Genomic DNA, 13,902 nt, shown 5'->3' with positions numbered 1-13,902 from the left:
TCACACTGTTTACTCATATTTACTCACTTCCGATGTTATTTGTATGAAATTGATTGTTCCTCCTTAAGTGGAGTACTTTGTATTTGTGCTTGTTGAACTTCATCCTATTTTTCTCAGAACATTTCTCCAGTTTGTCCAGAATATTTTAAACTCTTGCCCTTTCCTCCAAAGCACCTACAAACCCTCACAGTTTATTATCATCTGCAAACCTGATAAGCTTACTCACTGTGCCATTATCTGAATAACTGATGAATATGTTGAGGAGAACTGGCCCCAAAACTGACCCTGGTGGAACCCCACTTGTTATTGCCTTCCAGCATGACTGTGAATCATTAATAACTACTCTCTTTAAACAGCTAGGCAGGACACTGTCTCCTCTAGGCAGGAGTGACGTACTAATTGAAAACCACTGAGCTAAAAGATTAAATGTTAGCCTGGAAACCAGGAATTCCTAGCTTCAAAGGGGCTAGGACTGCTAGATGGCCAGTTCTTGGCCAGAACACCTGGTTGAAAAGAGACCCTAGTGGCTCTGGTCTGCAGGCTATTAAAAATTCGTTGTTTGGTACAAGGCTGCAGGCTCCCTATTCAGGTCCATTGAGGTCTCGGGCAGTGGCTGGCGTATTCCTCTGGCTCCTAGGCCTAGGGATGGCTATGGGGGTTCTGCATGCTGCCCCTGCAGCTCCCATAGGATGGCAACCGTAGCCAGTGGGAGTTATAAGGGCAGCTACTGTGTGCAGGGGAAGTGCTGAGAGCCACCTGGCCATGCCTCTGCCTAGGAGCTGAGGGACAAGCCAGACGCTTCCCAGAAACCCCTCAATTAAGTGCTGTCCGGAGCCCGCACCCTTTCCTGAACCCCAACCCCTGCCTCAGCCTGGAGGCCCCTCCCATACCCCTGATTTCTGACCCTACCCCAGTACCCATATCTCCAATCCAGAGCTCATATCTCTGGCCCCTACATACCAGTCCCCAGCCTCGGTCTGGAACCTTCTCCCACACCAACAGGAGGGCAGATGAGACTGTAGGATGAGAAGAGGAAAGGAACCCGCAGTGGAAGAGCTGACCTAAGGTTGTCGACACCTCTGTTCTATGCCAGACAGCCCCTTCTGCGGGTTCTTGTTTATAATCAGATCACAGTGTGATGTGATACAGCCTGCAGCAATACTAGCTGCTAGCCAGGCATCCAGATTTCAGTCAGTGAAAGGGTAGGCAGAGAGAACTCTTTGCATAATCGTTGGTCTTTACTCTGTGTACTTCAAAGCCAGTCTGGTGTTACCAAGGATTTAACTTCTTGGTCTTAAAAATACAACAATCCCTCGAGTCATGTGAGGGTTGAGTTCCCATGCATGCATGTGTAAGCTGAATTTCATGTAAGTCGGGGGGAGGCAGGCTTTTCTCCTGCTGGAATGCATGTTCTGCAGCTGGGGAAGCAGCAGGAGAACCTGGAGCTCCTTTGGAAAGGTGAGTTCTGGGGCTGGGGAGGCAGTTGGGGATGGTTAAGCCTGGTGGTGGGTTGGGGCCATGGGAAGGGGCAGAGGGGTTAAGCCTGGGGTGGGTTAGGGCTGCAAGGGGGCAGGGAGAGAGCTGAGCCAGAGCCATGTGCAGGGATTGGTGAGCTGGAGTGGGGGCGTGTTTGAACTTGGGCAGGGTTGAGCTAGAGCCACATGCGGGAGTGGTGAGCCGGAGCTGTGCTCGGGTGGAGAGCCATGCTGTGGGGGGTTGAACTGGGGTGGGGGAGAGCTGAGCTGGAGCTCTGTGGGTGGGAGGGTTGAGCCGGAGCTGCACGGGTGTAAACCAGGGCTGGACCTGGGCCGTGGGGGGTCTGAACTGGGGCCACATGTGGCCGGGGAGCTTGAGCCAGGGCCAGGGGAGTGGGATTTTGAGTTGCGCTTTACTCACGTTAACGTGAGTTAAGCCCAGTGCAAAAAAGTGCATTTTAAGGGTTTACTGTATACCTGTTTTCCCTGATCCCTGGTGAACCTCTCAACCAAGCAGTATGAATGGATTCATGACAGGCCAGGACTTCATGAGTTTGGTAAATCAGCACAGCTCCTCTGATGTCAATTGAGCTGCACCAACTGACTCTAGCTGAGGCTCAAGCCCAGGAAATGTGGAAGAGCTTTGACTCACCAACTTTTTCCTTAATGTCAGAGACAATAGCACTGTGCTCTTACATAGAGCTTTTCATCCATAGATCAAAAAGTGTTTTATTCAGATGGGGAAGTGTAGTTAAGAGACTTTCCTAAGGTCACACAATGAGTTGGTGTCAGAACGGGGAACAGAGCCCAGATCTGCTAACTCTATTCTGTGCCTCATGTGAGCATGCAGCCAGTATTGCCTAAAGAATAACAGAACCAGCAAAAGGCACCTTGCTCCTCCCCCTGAGCAGATAGGCACCAACCCCCGGAAACACACAGCAAAGTCCTCTGATTTTGAAGTTTATTGTTATTAGTGTATAAATTATACAGATAGGACATAAGGACAACACTGAATTTGCAACAACAGCATTCTGCAGTCTAAAACCCAAATCGATCTGAGTCATGATTGGAAGACTAGGCCATAAGGGACTAATAGTGTCATATAAAACAGTCTGCAATCTGAAGGGAGCCTTATAACTCCGCAGAAGCAATCGTTGTAGCATCAGCCAGCCATACAAAACACTGACAGAACAAAGCACCACAACTTGGGCAGCTGGGAAGCTACCACACCTGCACTTTACATCTGGGGCTCTTTTCAGGAGCTGTTTGAAGCCAGGCCAGGTCCCAGCCATGCATTTCAAGATCTTTCTGCCTCAGCTTTTTGGTCAAGTTCAGTCTGCAGGTTCAGAAATACTTTCAGCATAGATCAGAAAGAATTCACACGAGCCTTCAGTGTCCTCTTAATCCACTGGAAAAGTGGTGATGGCGTAGCCAAGTTTCGAGTGTCCAGGCAGAGGACTAGCTGTGAGGCATTACTCATATCAGCTGGGGAAGCTGTGTTAGTTTGGGGCGGGAAATGCAGGACGCCCAGGCTTACAGTCCTTTCTCTTCACATGGCAAACAAGCCCACAGCAACTGTTGTCACTAGGAAGCCGAAGGCGAGAATCCACCGTACCAAAGGAGTGCTAGGCAGCATGTCTGTGTGCTTTAGTGGTGTCTTTTCACCTGCTTTCACAGGATCTGGTCCTAAAGCAACAGAAATCAAATTGATAAGAGCAGGAATCAGACAAGGAAGGGTTTGTTACTATGTTAGATTTATATCAGTCTCTAGAGGTGCATTGAAACTATCCTCCTGGTAAATGAACCGTGAGCAAAAGCACAGGAGAATGGTGAAGGGTTACACCAGATGTACACCACAAGTGGCTGGGCTAGTCAGACACAAGGACAGTAGTCAAGGGCCTTCAACCAGTTTGGAAGGGTAGTGTTTGTGGTGTAAATCCTCACATCCCTCTTGGGTGTGTGGCATAATAACCCTGAGTGCCAAGCTCAACTGCAAAGAGAGCAATTAAATTCTGTAACAAAAAAAGATGCATTAAAATGTGTCCTGCCATTTCCGTGAAAATTATCCCATGCTTGATTGTGTAGAGACCTAAAAGGATGAAGCTGAGTGTAATGCTCCTTATGCTGCAATGAAACTGGCCCAACTACTATCATATGAAAGTATTGCTTTCTACAGGTTGAACCTCTCTAATCTGGAACTCTTTTGTTTGGCAGCAGCCATAATTGGGCATGGTTCTAGTTAGCTGGTCGGCCACTTATCATGGTTGTGGCCAAGTCTCCTGTGGGCCCATGAAGTTTATTTCCAGCCACCAGTCCTGGCTCTCAGTGTACTGTGCTGTTATTTAGCTGTAATTTACCCCTAAATATTGTGTAAGAGCCCAGAAAGCAGTGGTAGTATTGGTAATGTGCTAGACAATGTTGACCTTCTGTCATCTGGCAAATTCTCTTGACTGGCACCGGTCAGGTCCCAAGGGTGCTGAATGAGAGAGAGTCAACCTGTAGCTAGTTTCAAAATTCTTAGGTTGCAAGGAAAACTTTCTTATCTTAACTGCACATTCTTAGATAAGTCACTTTCTCCTGTATGAGTCTGGAAACAACCTTTGCTATGGAGTAGTTACTCTGACCCTGCAAAAATGCCATGGTTTGCAAGGGCTGAAGCTATCTTTGAACCTCATGTCATTCCTGCATGGCAGCATCTTGTCAGTAGATGGAGCCATTTCAGCTCTGCAGCTAGACTGGAATTCTGAGAATTTGGAAAGAAGTCCCGCGGCCTACTAATGCTGTAAGGTCTGAAGCCCAGGGGTGTGTAGTTCTGACTTTTCTATATTTCATAGAAAGGAAATGCAGTGGGCATCACATAAAAAGCACTTTTCCAACCCTCAGGAGAAGATATAATTCTCTTGCTTTTGAGAAATATTCACTAACAAGCACAAAAAGTTTCAGTCCAAAAGACAGGAGTTTGGATAGGTCTTCATGTCAATAATGCAAGTGTCTCCTCAGTCAGGACTGTAGCACTGATCATTTCCAGGCCCAAACCTACAACCTTTACTCATGGAAGTGGTCTCGTTCGGGCCAGATTCTCCCATTGCTTATACATGTGTCTCTCCCATGAAGTTATACTGCTGTAAAACCAGTGAGAGGGAGCCAGGCCCTTAAATTGGAAACCTTTCTAGCCTGTCAGTTTCCCCCCTCGTGAAATGGGGATATACCAATACTTCCCTCCTTTGTAAAGCACTTTGACATCTGCTGGTGAAAAGCACTGTGTAAGAGCTGTGTGTTTTTGTTATTTCTTCAGAGCTCACAAGACTCCCCATGTTTCAGCAACAGTTTCTCACACACACTTCTGCTACACTATCCAACACTAGAGGAGTGGAATTAGAGAAGCTCCAGGAGAGCTGTAGTGGATTCCTCATTCTCACCACTCAGCAAGGAAAGGTAAAAGGGAGGAAAAAAAGGAAACTGACAGCTGACTTTAGGATGGTTCTTACCATGCTGATGTGCTCTGCCGGTGCCTCTTGTGCGAAGCTCTGAGTTCTCTTGCGCAGCAGGGCGGCCGTTCTCATGGGGCTGGGACACCAATTTTTGCAGCTCCTCAAACACCTTGAAAACAAGGAACAACTGAGTTCCCTCATTACCTGGAAATGCTGCCTTCTCTCCTCCCTGAGCCCCTTCTTACTGTGCAAGAGGTTTTTGAGAACTACAGAAAGCCAGCAGGCCGAGCCACTGATTCTATGTATCTTTCCTTTTCCAGAAAGGAGTCTACCTCAATGAACTCCTCTATATTCCTTGCTTGTTTAATAGTATCAAGTGTGACAGTCTTTCCCAGAGCAATTCCAAAGAAAGCTGAGCCTCAGTGCGCAGCCTGAAGGTCACAGGGAAAGCAGGGTGTGAGCATTCATATAGAAGACTGTTACAGGGGAGGGAGATACTAGGATATACTAGGGTTAGGGGGTATGTGGGCTCTGATTCCTGCCCTTCAAAATAAATGCTCAGTTTTGAACAAAAGCAGCAAGATAAGGCTTCATTCGTATCCTGGAGAGGATCCATTACCCTGGATCCAGTCTCTTTGGAGACTCATAAAAGCAACTGTCACATAAGTTCAGTACAGCTCAGAAGTTCCTGCCATCCCACAGCTTCCCTTCAGCTATTCAGTATAAATGCCACCTAGTCTATGTTCAGATATAGCTTCTGCACCTTAGATGGGAGAGCCAAACGCAGGCTAGTCGCTCACCTGTATATTCAGCAAGAATGCCCGCTTGGCCTCCTCCAAGACTCTCTTCTTGGTGGCTGGGTCCATCTCAATGGAGTTCATCCGGGAGCGATAGAGCTGCTTGAACTTTGTGGCACTGGACACCCCTTCGAAGGTGAAGAACTGCAGCCCTTCTCCAGTACTTGGCAAGTGGAGAGCTTTCTGGGCAATCTTCTTTAACACCTGCCCACCAGACAGGTCTCCCAGGTACCGAGTGTAGGCGTGGGCCACCAGGAGCTCTGGTTCATGCTGGCCCACATAATGGAGCCTATCCACATATTTCTGAGTGGCCTCAGGACATGATATCTCTTCTCTCCACAATGGGCCATAGAAATACTCCAAGTCTTGCTGCAGGGCAGCTTTACGGTGCAATTCAGCTGGAAAGTAAACGGGGATAAAGGCAGGGTGATCCTTGTTACCCTCAATCTCCTCCTCCAGAGCAGAGTAGATGTAGTACAGGGATGCCATAACCATCTGTAGTAAAAGGGAAGGAATAAATCAGCCACAGGGTCTCTCTCCTCTAGCCCCAGGTGCACTTCACATAAATACAACATACCTACATATAAACACTGTGTTTGTGTCAGTGGTTATTGGGTTGTACCACATCCCCATCTTCACCAAGCTAGGGTCCCTGGGATCATAGAAATTAAAGCCTGAGGAACCATATTAGGTCACATCTCAGCTACTCCTCAGCACACAAATCCATGTCCCGCTAACCCCATCTCATACCAGAGATGATTTCTAAAAGATCCATTCTCCAATGTACTGTTCAGTTCTGACTGACTATCTCAAGAGACTGGGGATCCTATTCCTTCCCTAGGCCTTGATGGATTGACACAACCTTTTGACTTTATGATCTTCTGTTCATCCAATGGGCAGATCTGATCAGGCACCAGTGATAGTGGAACGGCAGCCCCAGTCTCTTCCTTCAGTAAGTTGGGTGGCTGCTTTCCTTTCACTTTGGTTGTCTCAAGGAGACTAGGTTGGACTGTGTTTTCAGAGACACATGTCTAGTATTCCTCAAAAGCTCCCAGTAGGGCAGCCAAGGTCACGGCTGGCATAAAAGAGGGTAGGAAGCAGAGTTCAGCTCTGAAAAGGGACTTTGCGACAAGAGCATCATGAGGTTGTGTGTTTGCTGTGCCTCTAGTGCTGCCCACACACTTTCTCCTCTTAACAAGGGGATTTTTCTAGTGGCCAAGCCACCAAAATGGGGTTTGACACTTAAACTTGATTCTTTCCTTCTTGCCTTGTCCCTATTTGCAGGAGTTCAACCATGCTATTAGTTTCAGAAACTGGTGGATGATTGATGCATCCTAAATCAGACTAACACCTGTGGCATGACAATCCATGGGTGTGCAAGGCTCTCAGGAAAGTCTAGCTCACTCGGCTTCCTGTTTTTCCTTATGGCTTTGTTTATTATGTGATTCAGCTGTCAGGAACCCTATTATCTCTCCAGGATTACACCTAGATACTGCAGAATGAAAGTCACAGAGCTGTATGTATAAACTGGTCCTGCTCAGTCTGAACAAAAAGGGCTCCACAAAAGGTAATTAACATTTATTTACTCATTCAGCTCTCACACATGTGAGAGAGACACTGTTTTCTCAAATCCATGAACTGTACAACTCAGCCTCAGGTTCAGTGCAAAACCAAATGCTGATTCTAATATTAGAGATGACATGACAAGGAATCTTCAGAACCCATGACTATTCCTCAGCCTAGCTGACTTCAGTTTTAGAAAGCAATTTCCAGTATCCAGACTGGATTTTCTCTGTCTGTCTGTCTGTCTCTCCCACTGCTAATTCCAGTTATACCCACTTAGATCATTCTAAATAATTCTTCAACCTCCTCGATGTGTTAAGCCCTTCTTATGTACACTGTTATGTTGCCTTCAATCATTGTTTGACCATAATAGACACTCAAGCATTTAATTGCTTTCCTATTTCCCGGCAAATCAAATTTCTCCAGCCTTTTCTGCAGCTTCAGCAAAGCCAGGCACACCACTGCTCAGTGTAGTTTCACTACCCACCCAGAAATGCACAGCTCTGCACTGCATTATACAACAGGAGCTGGCAAGACATTAATGGAGTCCTGAAGTTACTTGGGCCAGATGTTGGCAGGGTGAGTAGGGTTATCATATATACATGATATACTACTATATATATATATATATGTATATGATATACTATACATATATATACTACTCACCCTGCCAACATCTGGCCCAAGTAACTTCAGGATAACCCTATATATGTATATGATAACCCGATATATATAAAAAAGGACACCCAGGAGAGGGAATGTATCTGTAGCAGTATCTGCCAACTAACTTTATATTAATGTGCTATAGTATATATGATACATTAATACAACAGGAATTGGTAGATACAGATACACTCCCTTGCAGGGGTGTCCTCTTTTTTGAAAGGTCAAATATAGTAACCCTAATGGTGAGTGTCACAATGCTGCCATGACCCAAAGATTCTCCCATTCAAGAGCCTTGGCTTGGCTATTCCGAATTAGACACAAGACACTGCCTAGACCAGTTTTCCCCACGCACCCCAACAGCACTGCAGTGATACCTTAAACTCCCGGAGTGACAACTGCCCCTTCTGGAAATTCTTCATGAACTCTGTGCTCTCTGCTCGCTCGTGCACCTCTTTGGTGGCCTCCTTCAGGGCTTCTGACACGTCTCCAGACATGCTAGGAAAACAGATGGAAAAGTCATCAGTGTCAGAAGCAAAGGAGAAAGTAAGCTGAGGTGCATGTAGATCCCTGATAAGACACTGGCCAGGTGTGGGCAGGGCTCTGGATGCTGCCAGCACCCTGGGGTGCGTTGTCACAGCACACCCCTGAGACACAGTGGCTGGGCAGTGTGGTCCTTGGGAATCCAGACAGCCCCAAGATCCCTATCATGCCTGCCTGCTGTGAACTTCCAGCGCTCCATTCCACATTGAAATTTCTAGCAGATACTGTCCTACTGCACACACCTCCAACCTCCTGCTCCAAACCCCCTCCACTTGGTGGGCTGCACTATGGCCATACTTGTAAGAAAAGTAAGTTACTTTCACCCCTGGCAGAAGCATCTCATCTCACCACCCTATCCTAAATGAAAGCAAGTTCTTTCGCAGCAAGTGACGAGGGGAGAAAAAAGCATCCCAGGGTGGTGAGGGGCCAGAGAGAAAGAGTAGGAAAGAGAAGGAGCACCAGCAACTTACCTTCCTCCTGGAGAGAGGGAGAGGAAAGGATTCTCCCCTTCTCAGCAGAGATGGAGAGCAGCAAAGGAATCCCAGCAGAGGAGTGAGGGGGGAGAAATCCCATTCCTTTTCTATGATCATTTCCCTTGAATTCTAGCCCCGCTCTCACCTTACGGAGCTGTTTGTCTTGGAATCTTCCATTTCTCCTTTCCTCTCTTCCTTCTCTGTTTTGCTCTTCTGTTGTCTTCCGTGCTCCTTCCCCACTTTGTCCTCTCTTCTCTCAGGGCTCTGGGAAGCCTCGGAGTTAAGCAGTCCTGCTCCTGCATCCTGCTTTATACTTTGCTCGGATCACGTGAGCAGTCTAACAGCCGACTGTGGTGTAAATGTTGCAACACGCACTTTTCTCACTGGGGCTCCCCACCCCTCCCCTCTGCCCGTCTCCCCCGGGAGGGGGGAGTCTCCTGACCAGTCTTGACAATGCAGCTCGACAACAGGATGTTGAAAGAATATTTGGCAGCTTGCCTGAGCTCCTTAACCCTTTTTCTGCCCAGCTGGTAGCCCGGGAAACCAAGAAGCTCCAGTGTGGAAACTTGGGAGGATTCACTGAAGTTTAAGGGCAGATCACACACATATACACAGCTCACAGAGCTGGAAGGGACCTCAGAAGGTCATCTAGTTCAGTCCCTTGTCCTCTTGGCAGCACCAAGCACCATCCCTGACATCTATTTGCCCTGATCCCTAAATTACAGTGGGAAGTTAACAGAGAGGGAGCCGTGCTAGTCTATACACTATCGAAACAAAAAAGCAGTCCAGTTGCACTTTAAAGACTAACAAAGTAATTTATTAGGTGAGCTTTCGTGGGACAGACCTAATTCTTCAGACCATAGCCAGACCAGAACAGACTCAATATTTAAGGCACAGAGAACCAAAAACAGTAATCAAAACTGACAAATCAGAAAAAAAATTATCAAGGTGAGCAGATCAGAGAGCAATGGGGCGGGGGGTGAGGAAGTCAAGAATTAGATTAAGCCAAGTATGCCAAAGAGCCCCTATAATGTCCCAGAAGTTAGTTCAGACTAAAGCAGTGTGTGGATTTAAAGTACAGTCTCTAGTCCTGATTGACTTCTCTGTGGAGACTTAGATTCCAAAGTAAAGGTGACTTTTTCTGAATCCATTTAATCCATTCTTGGAAGCGGATTAAAGGAGGGCAGACAAAGCTACACAATTCCAGCTCCGTTAATTACTTTGCTAGAGTCCATGTACCTTAGTTTGGGGTTCTGTGCTGTCTCCATTAAGGGAGGTCGATGGGAGTCTGTGCTCTTGTTGACTTCTCTTACTCCTAACGGGGGGAGGGGGGGAAAGGAGTACTGCAGTCAAGCAGGGTGCCCTGTAAATTTGATTTAGCGTATCCCTACTAGGAGTGCTAAGTCCAGCTCTGGAAGATCAGCTGAGGCAGGGTCAATCTTCCCTAAAATGAAGATGTACCTTATTTCAGAACAAGGCCCTCGTGTTCCAAAATATGAGCATCCACATAGGGAATTGATCAGGAAGAGCTACTCAGAATAACGTCCCATGCAGACAAGTTCTTAGAGCCTCTCAGATTGCATAGAGCTCAGACTTTAAGGAAGGGGGTGAACGGAATGATGGCTGGCAGCTTCATGGGCAAAGTATACTATGTTCCCACACAACAGCAGCATGGTACACAGCACTGAGAGGGTACATGCAAAGGGCCCAAACAGGGCATGTGCAGAAATAAACATGTGACTGCTTTTGGAGGGGCACATTCTGTTGCTTTGATGTGGCCCTGGGGCCAGAGGAGCTCTGTGCCTGCTAGTTATCGTGCACATCCTTGGAACTGAAGGGTGGTGAACTATGAGAGGCTAGTGGGGACTCTGGGTGAATTCTGCAGAGAACTTAAAGCACAGAGTTCATTTACCCTGGGACTGGAGGAAAAACAGCAACTGGGCTGTCTAGAGACTGGTTTCCTGGAGGTAGCTGACTGGCACCAGCCCTTCTGTTGTCATGACTGGTGGAATAATTAGGAACCCATAGAGTCAAATTGGAGTTCTCCGGGCTTTAGGTGGACAGCAAGCTCTGCCTGCTAGCGTGGAACTGGATGTGGAAAATGCATCTGTTGGCTTTAATTTTGGGAGAAAACCCACTCCCCTTCGACCAGAAAACAGAGGTACAATTAAATATAGGACTAAGACCCTGCTGAGGGCACTGTGGTAACAGCTTCACAATCCAGATCTCTGCCCAGGGCTTATGATACTGACTGGAGACCACATCAGTACAACGATATAGAAACTGGCCCGCAGGATTTGTGTGCCTACATTGGTTTTCGTCTCAGTCAGACATCTGGAGTTAGGAGGCAGAGTGCTCAGGAAAGATTACACAGCACTTCTGCAGCTGACTCAGCTGGGCTTCCTGCCTTCCCTTTTTCTTTTAAAAGAATGTGGGGGGAGGGGGGGATGACTCCAGAACGTTCCTGCACAGCCTCTAGTTCCCTCCCTCCCACACATCCCACAGGTCATTGCACTTGGCGTGTGCTGCTGCTACAGTTCTTCATTTGTACTTCAGAGTAAAGCAAGGGTCAGATTTGAGTGATGCGATGATGTTGCATCTTCATATTGTGATCGGACATCACGAGACCTAAAACATGCTTGTGACATAGAGCAGGGGTGTGCAAAGTTGTGGAGGGGCTTTGGGAGGGGGTGAAATTTCATAAGGGGCGGTGGAGCATGATTAGCTGATGGGCCTCTGGCTCATCTAACTCCTTAAAAACGTTCTCATATGGTACTGTTTTTATGGATGTGTGTTCATATTTATATACTGACTAATACAGTTTTTATATTCTACACATTTATTTTCTTACATGTGCCAAAGGGTTCTTTTTTTCATACAAACATAACCAAAATTTCTATCGGTTTGGATTACGTCAGACAGGTTGGGGGGTGGGGCCTGCTAATTGCAGGGATGAAGAGTGGTGCCCGACGTTAAAAGATAGCTCACCCCGACGTAGGGTTGACCACTAATGCAGGTCTGTGCATATGGAACTCTTCTCCAGAGATCTACCTTGTGGAGGGCGGAAAGGTGGTGTCCCTGAAGTGACCGTTTGTTCTTTGCATTGTCTTCAGGATCTTGTGGAAATTTCAGGTCTCTTCAAGGGGTCCTGGTAATTGATATGGGATGCAAGAAATCAGACCTCTAATTCTGGAAGAGGTGGGAAGTTGGTCTGCTGTGAAAGAGCCTCTTCTTTCCATGCATATCCTAGCCCCAGCATTACTACATGTCACTGATATTCTGAAGAGATGATGTACAGCAGGGATGGAACAATCACGCTATTGAGGGAAGTATCTGAAATTAAGTAGTCTCAGTCTTTTCAGTGCCAGGACTCTGGCATCACTGATCTCTTCCACTACTGTTGTGAGAGAGATTCCATCACTTCTGCCAGGCCTCAAGCGTGGTATGTTGTGGAGATGAGGTTGAGTATGCCAGCGTGTTGGCACAGATTTGAGAACAGCTTCTCTCTTTCTATTTTGAGTTCAACAACCAAAAAGGGCAGGAGCACAAGACGAAGCAATTCCAATGCCCAGGCTCTGAAGCTTGAAAAATACAAACAGTAAACGAGGTGCACATTTTTAACCGAAAGGGTTAACTGACCATTGGTGCAATGTATCAAGAGTAGTGATTTTCCATCACTTGAAAGCTCTATAGCAAGATGGAGCCTCTTTCCAAGGCATATGCTTTTGCTCAACTGTGAGTTATTGTGGTTGACGTAGGGATCACTTAGTAAAATTCTGCGGCCTGGCAGAAATACAGATTGGATGCTCCCAGACTGTTTGTGAGCTGAAAAATCTATGAATCCTAGCGTATGAGCAAATTCCACCACAAAGTCAGCTGGTTTAGCAGTAAAAAATTACTGGTTGGTAGATGGGATGGGGAAGGAGAAATTAAGGAGAGTTTGGCTTTGCACAGAATCAACAGCAAATTCTGCAGGTAGAAGTAATATTTCCAGTTAGTACCTATAAAAATCAAACCTCCTAAAAAGTGTACTTCTCTGGAAGAGACACTGTCCCCGCAGCAGCAGCAGAGTAAAGCCAGATGCTGGGCTAGGAAGCAGGGACATCCCCAGGGTGGTCTGGGACCCAGAACAACCCACCACACTGCCCCACACCCTGCCTTTTCCTACTCCTACTGCTGCCCCTCTCCTGTCCCTCCCCAAACTTCACCCTTACTCTGTGCTGCCTTTTCCCACCACTGCTCCATCCCCTCCCTAACCCCATTCCACACCTCCCCCAAGCCACCGTCCCTGAGCGACGTGGCTCAGGGACTAGTGAAGGGCCAGGCGCTCACAGCTGGGGTCCCTCCACCCAACGGCAGTGCAGGGAAGCAGAACACCACAAACCACTCGGCTCCACTGTCTCCCAGCTGATGAGTGTGGGGGCAGTTCCATCCCTTCTCCCAAAGCCTCTGCCCCCGAGTGCCATGGATGAGAGCCTAGGGTCTGGAGCAAGCTGAGGCTAGGTCACTGTGTGGCCCACCACCACTGGTGAGTGCGAGGGCAGGTGCAACCTTGTTGCCAGTGCCAGATACCCACTAGTGCTCCAGGCCCTGCTGTGCCCCACGCTTCCATGTCTCTCTGAAGTATAGGGCCCCTTAAAGCTGGGGCCTGGGGCATTTGCCTCAAACCATGTTACAGACAGGAGGGCTTTGTAGGAAGCTCTGTTTTCTTTAGGAAAAGTTAGGGCTTCCACATAAACAAGGAATTAGCATCATTTGCCAGACCGTGATGCAGTAGAGTGCAGCCTGGTGGCCTGGAAGGGCAAGGCTGACTCTGTAATCATAGCCTGGAGGGTAGCAGACAATCAGGGGCTCGTATTCCTGCATGTCCACTAATGTGATATACGCAATCATGTGCCAGCAATGCTCCTCTGCTATGTATATTGGATAAACTGGACAACCACTTCACCAAAGAATG

At 47.5% G+C, this 13,902-nt stretch overlaps 1 protein-coding gene across 2 annotated transcripts; it reads right to left on the bottom strand.

Annotated features, from left to right (window-relative positions):
* Positions 1–2,425: 2,425 nt before the first annotated feature.
* HMOX1 (heme oxygenase 1) lies at positions 2,426–9,230 on the bottom strand. Of its 2 annotated transcripts, none has more exons than XM_074983848.1 (5): positions 9,091–9,230; positions 8,307–8,427; positions 5,707–6,198; positions 4,964–5,075; positions 2,426–3,161 (listed from the first exon to the last, which is right to left on the bottom strand). In XM_074983848.1, exons 1-5 carry the CDS (start codon positions 9,120–9,122, stop codon positions 3,025–3,027), a joined length of 894 nt encoding a protein of 297 aa, XP_074839949.1. In that variant the 5' UTR covers positions 9,123–9,230; the 3' UTR covers positions 2,426–3,024. The 2 variants fall into 2 exon arrangements, with proteins under 2 accessions (XP_074839949.1, XP_074839951.1); XM_074983850.1 differs by having other exon boundaries at positions 8,943–9,201.
* Between the last annotated feature and the right edge of the window lie 4,672 nt (positions 9,231–13,902).

Source organism: Carettochelys insculpta, chromosome 1 (assembly GCF_033958435.1).
Source record: "Carettochelys insculpta isolate YL-2023 chromosome 1, ASM3395843v1, whole genome shotgun sequence".
Taxonomy (NCBI): Eukaryota; Metazoa; Chordata; order Testudines; family Carettochelyidae; genus Carettochelys; species Carettochelys insculpta.
This window is presented reverse-complemented; position numbering and strand designations above follow the sequence as displayed.

Bases quoted from the DNA above. Each gene is read 5' to 3' on its own strand.
- HMOX1 (XM_074983848.1), bottom strand. From the start codon at position 9,122: ATGGAAGATTCCAAGACAAACAGCTCCGTAAG. The intron at 8,428-9,090 runs GTGAGAGCGGGG...CTGTTTTCCTAG, and splicing joins AAGACAAACAGCTCCGTAAG to CATGTCTGGAGACGTGTCAG. The intron at 6,199-8,306 runs GTATCACTGCAG...CTTTTACTACAG, and splicing joins TGTCACTCCGGGAGTTTAAG to ATGGTTATGGCATCCCTGTA.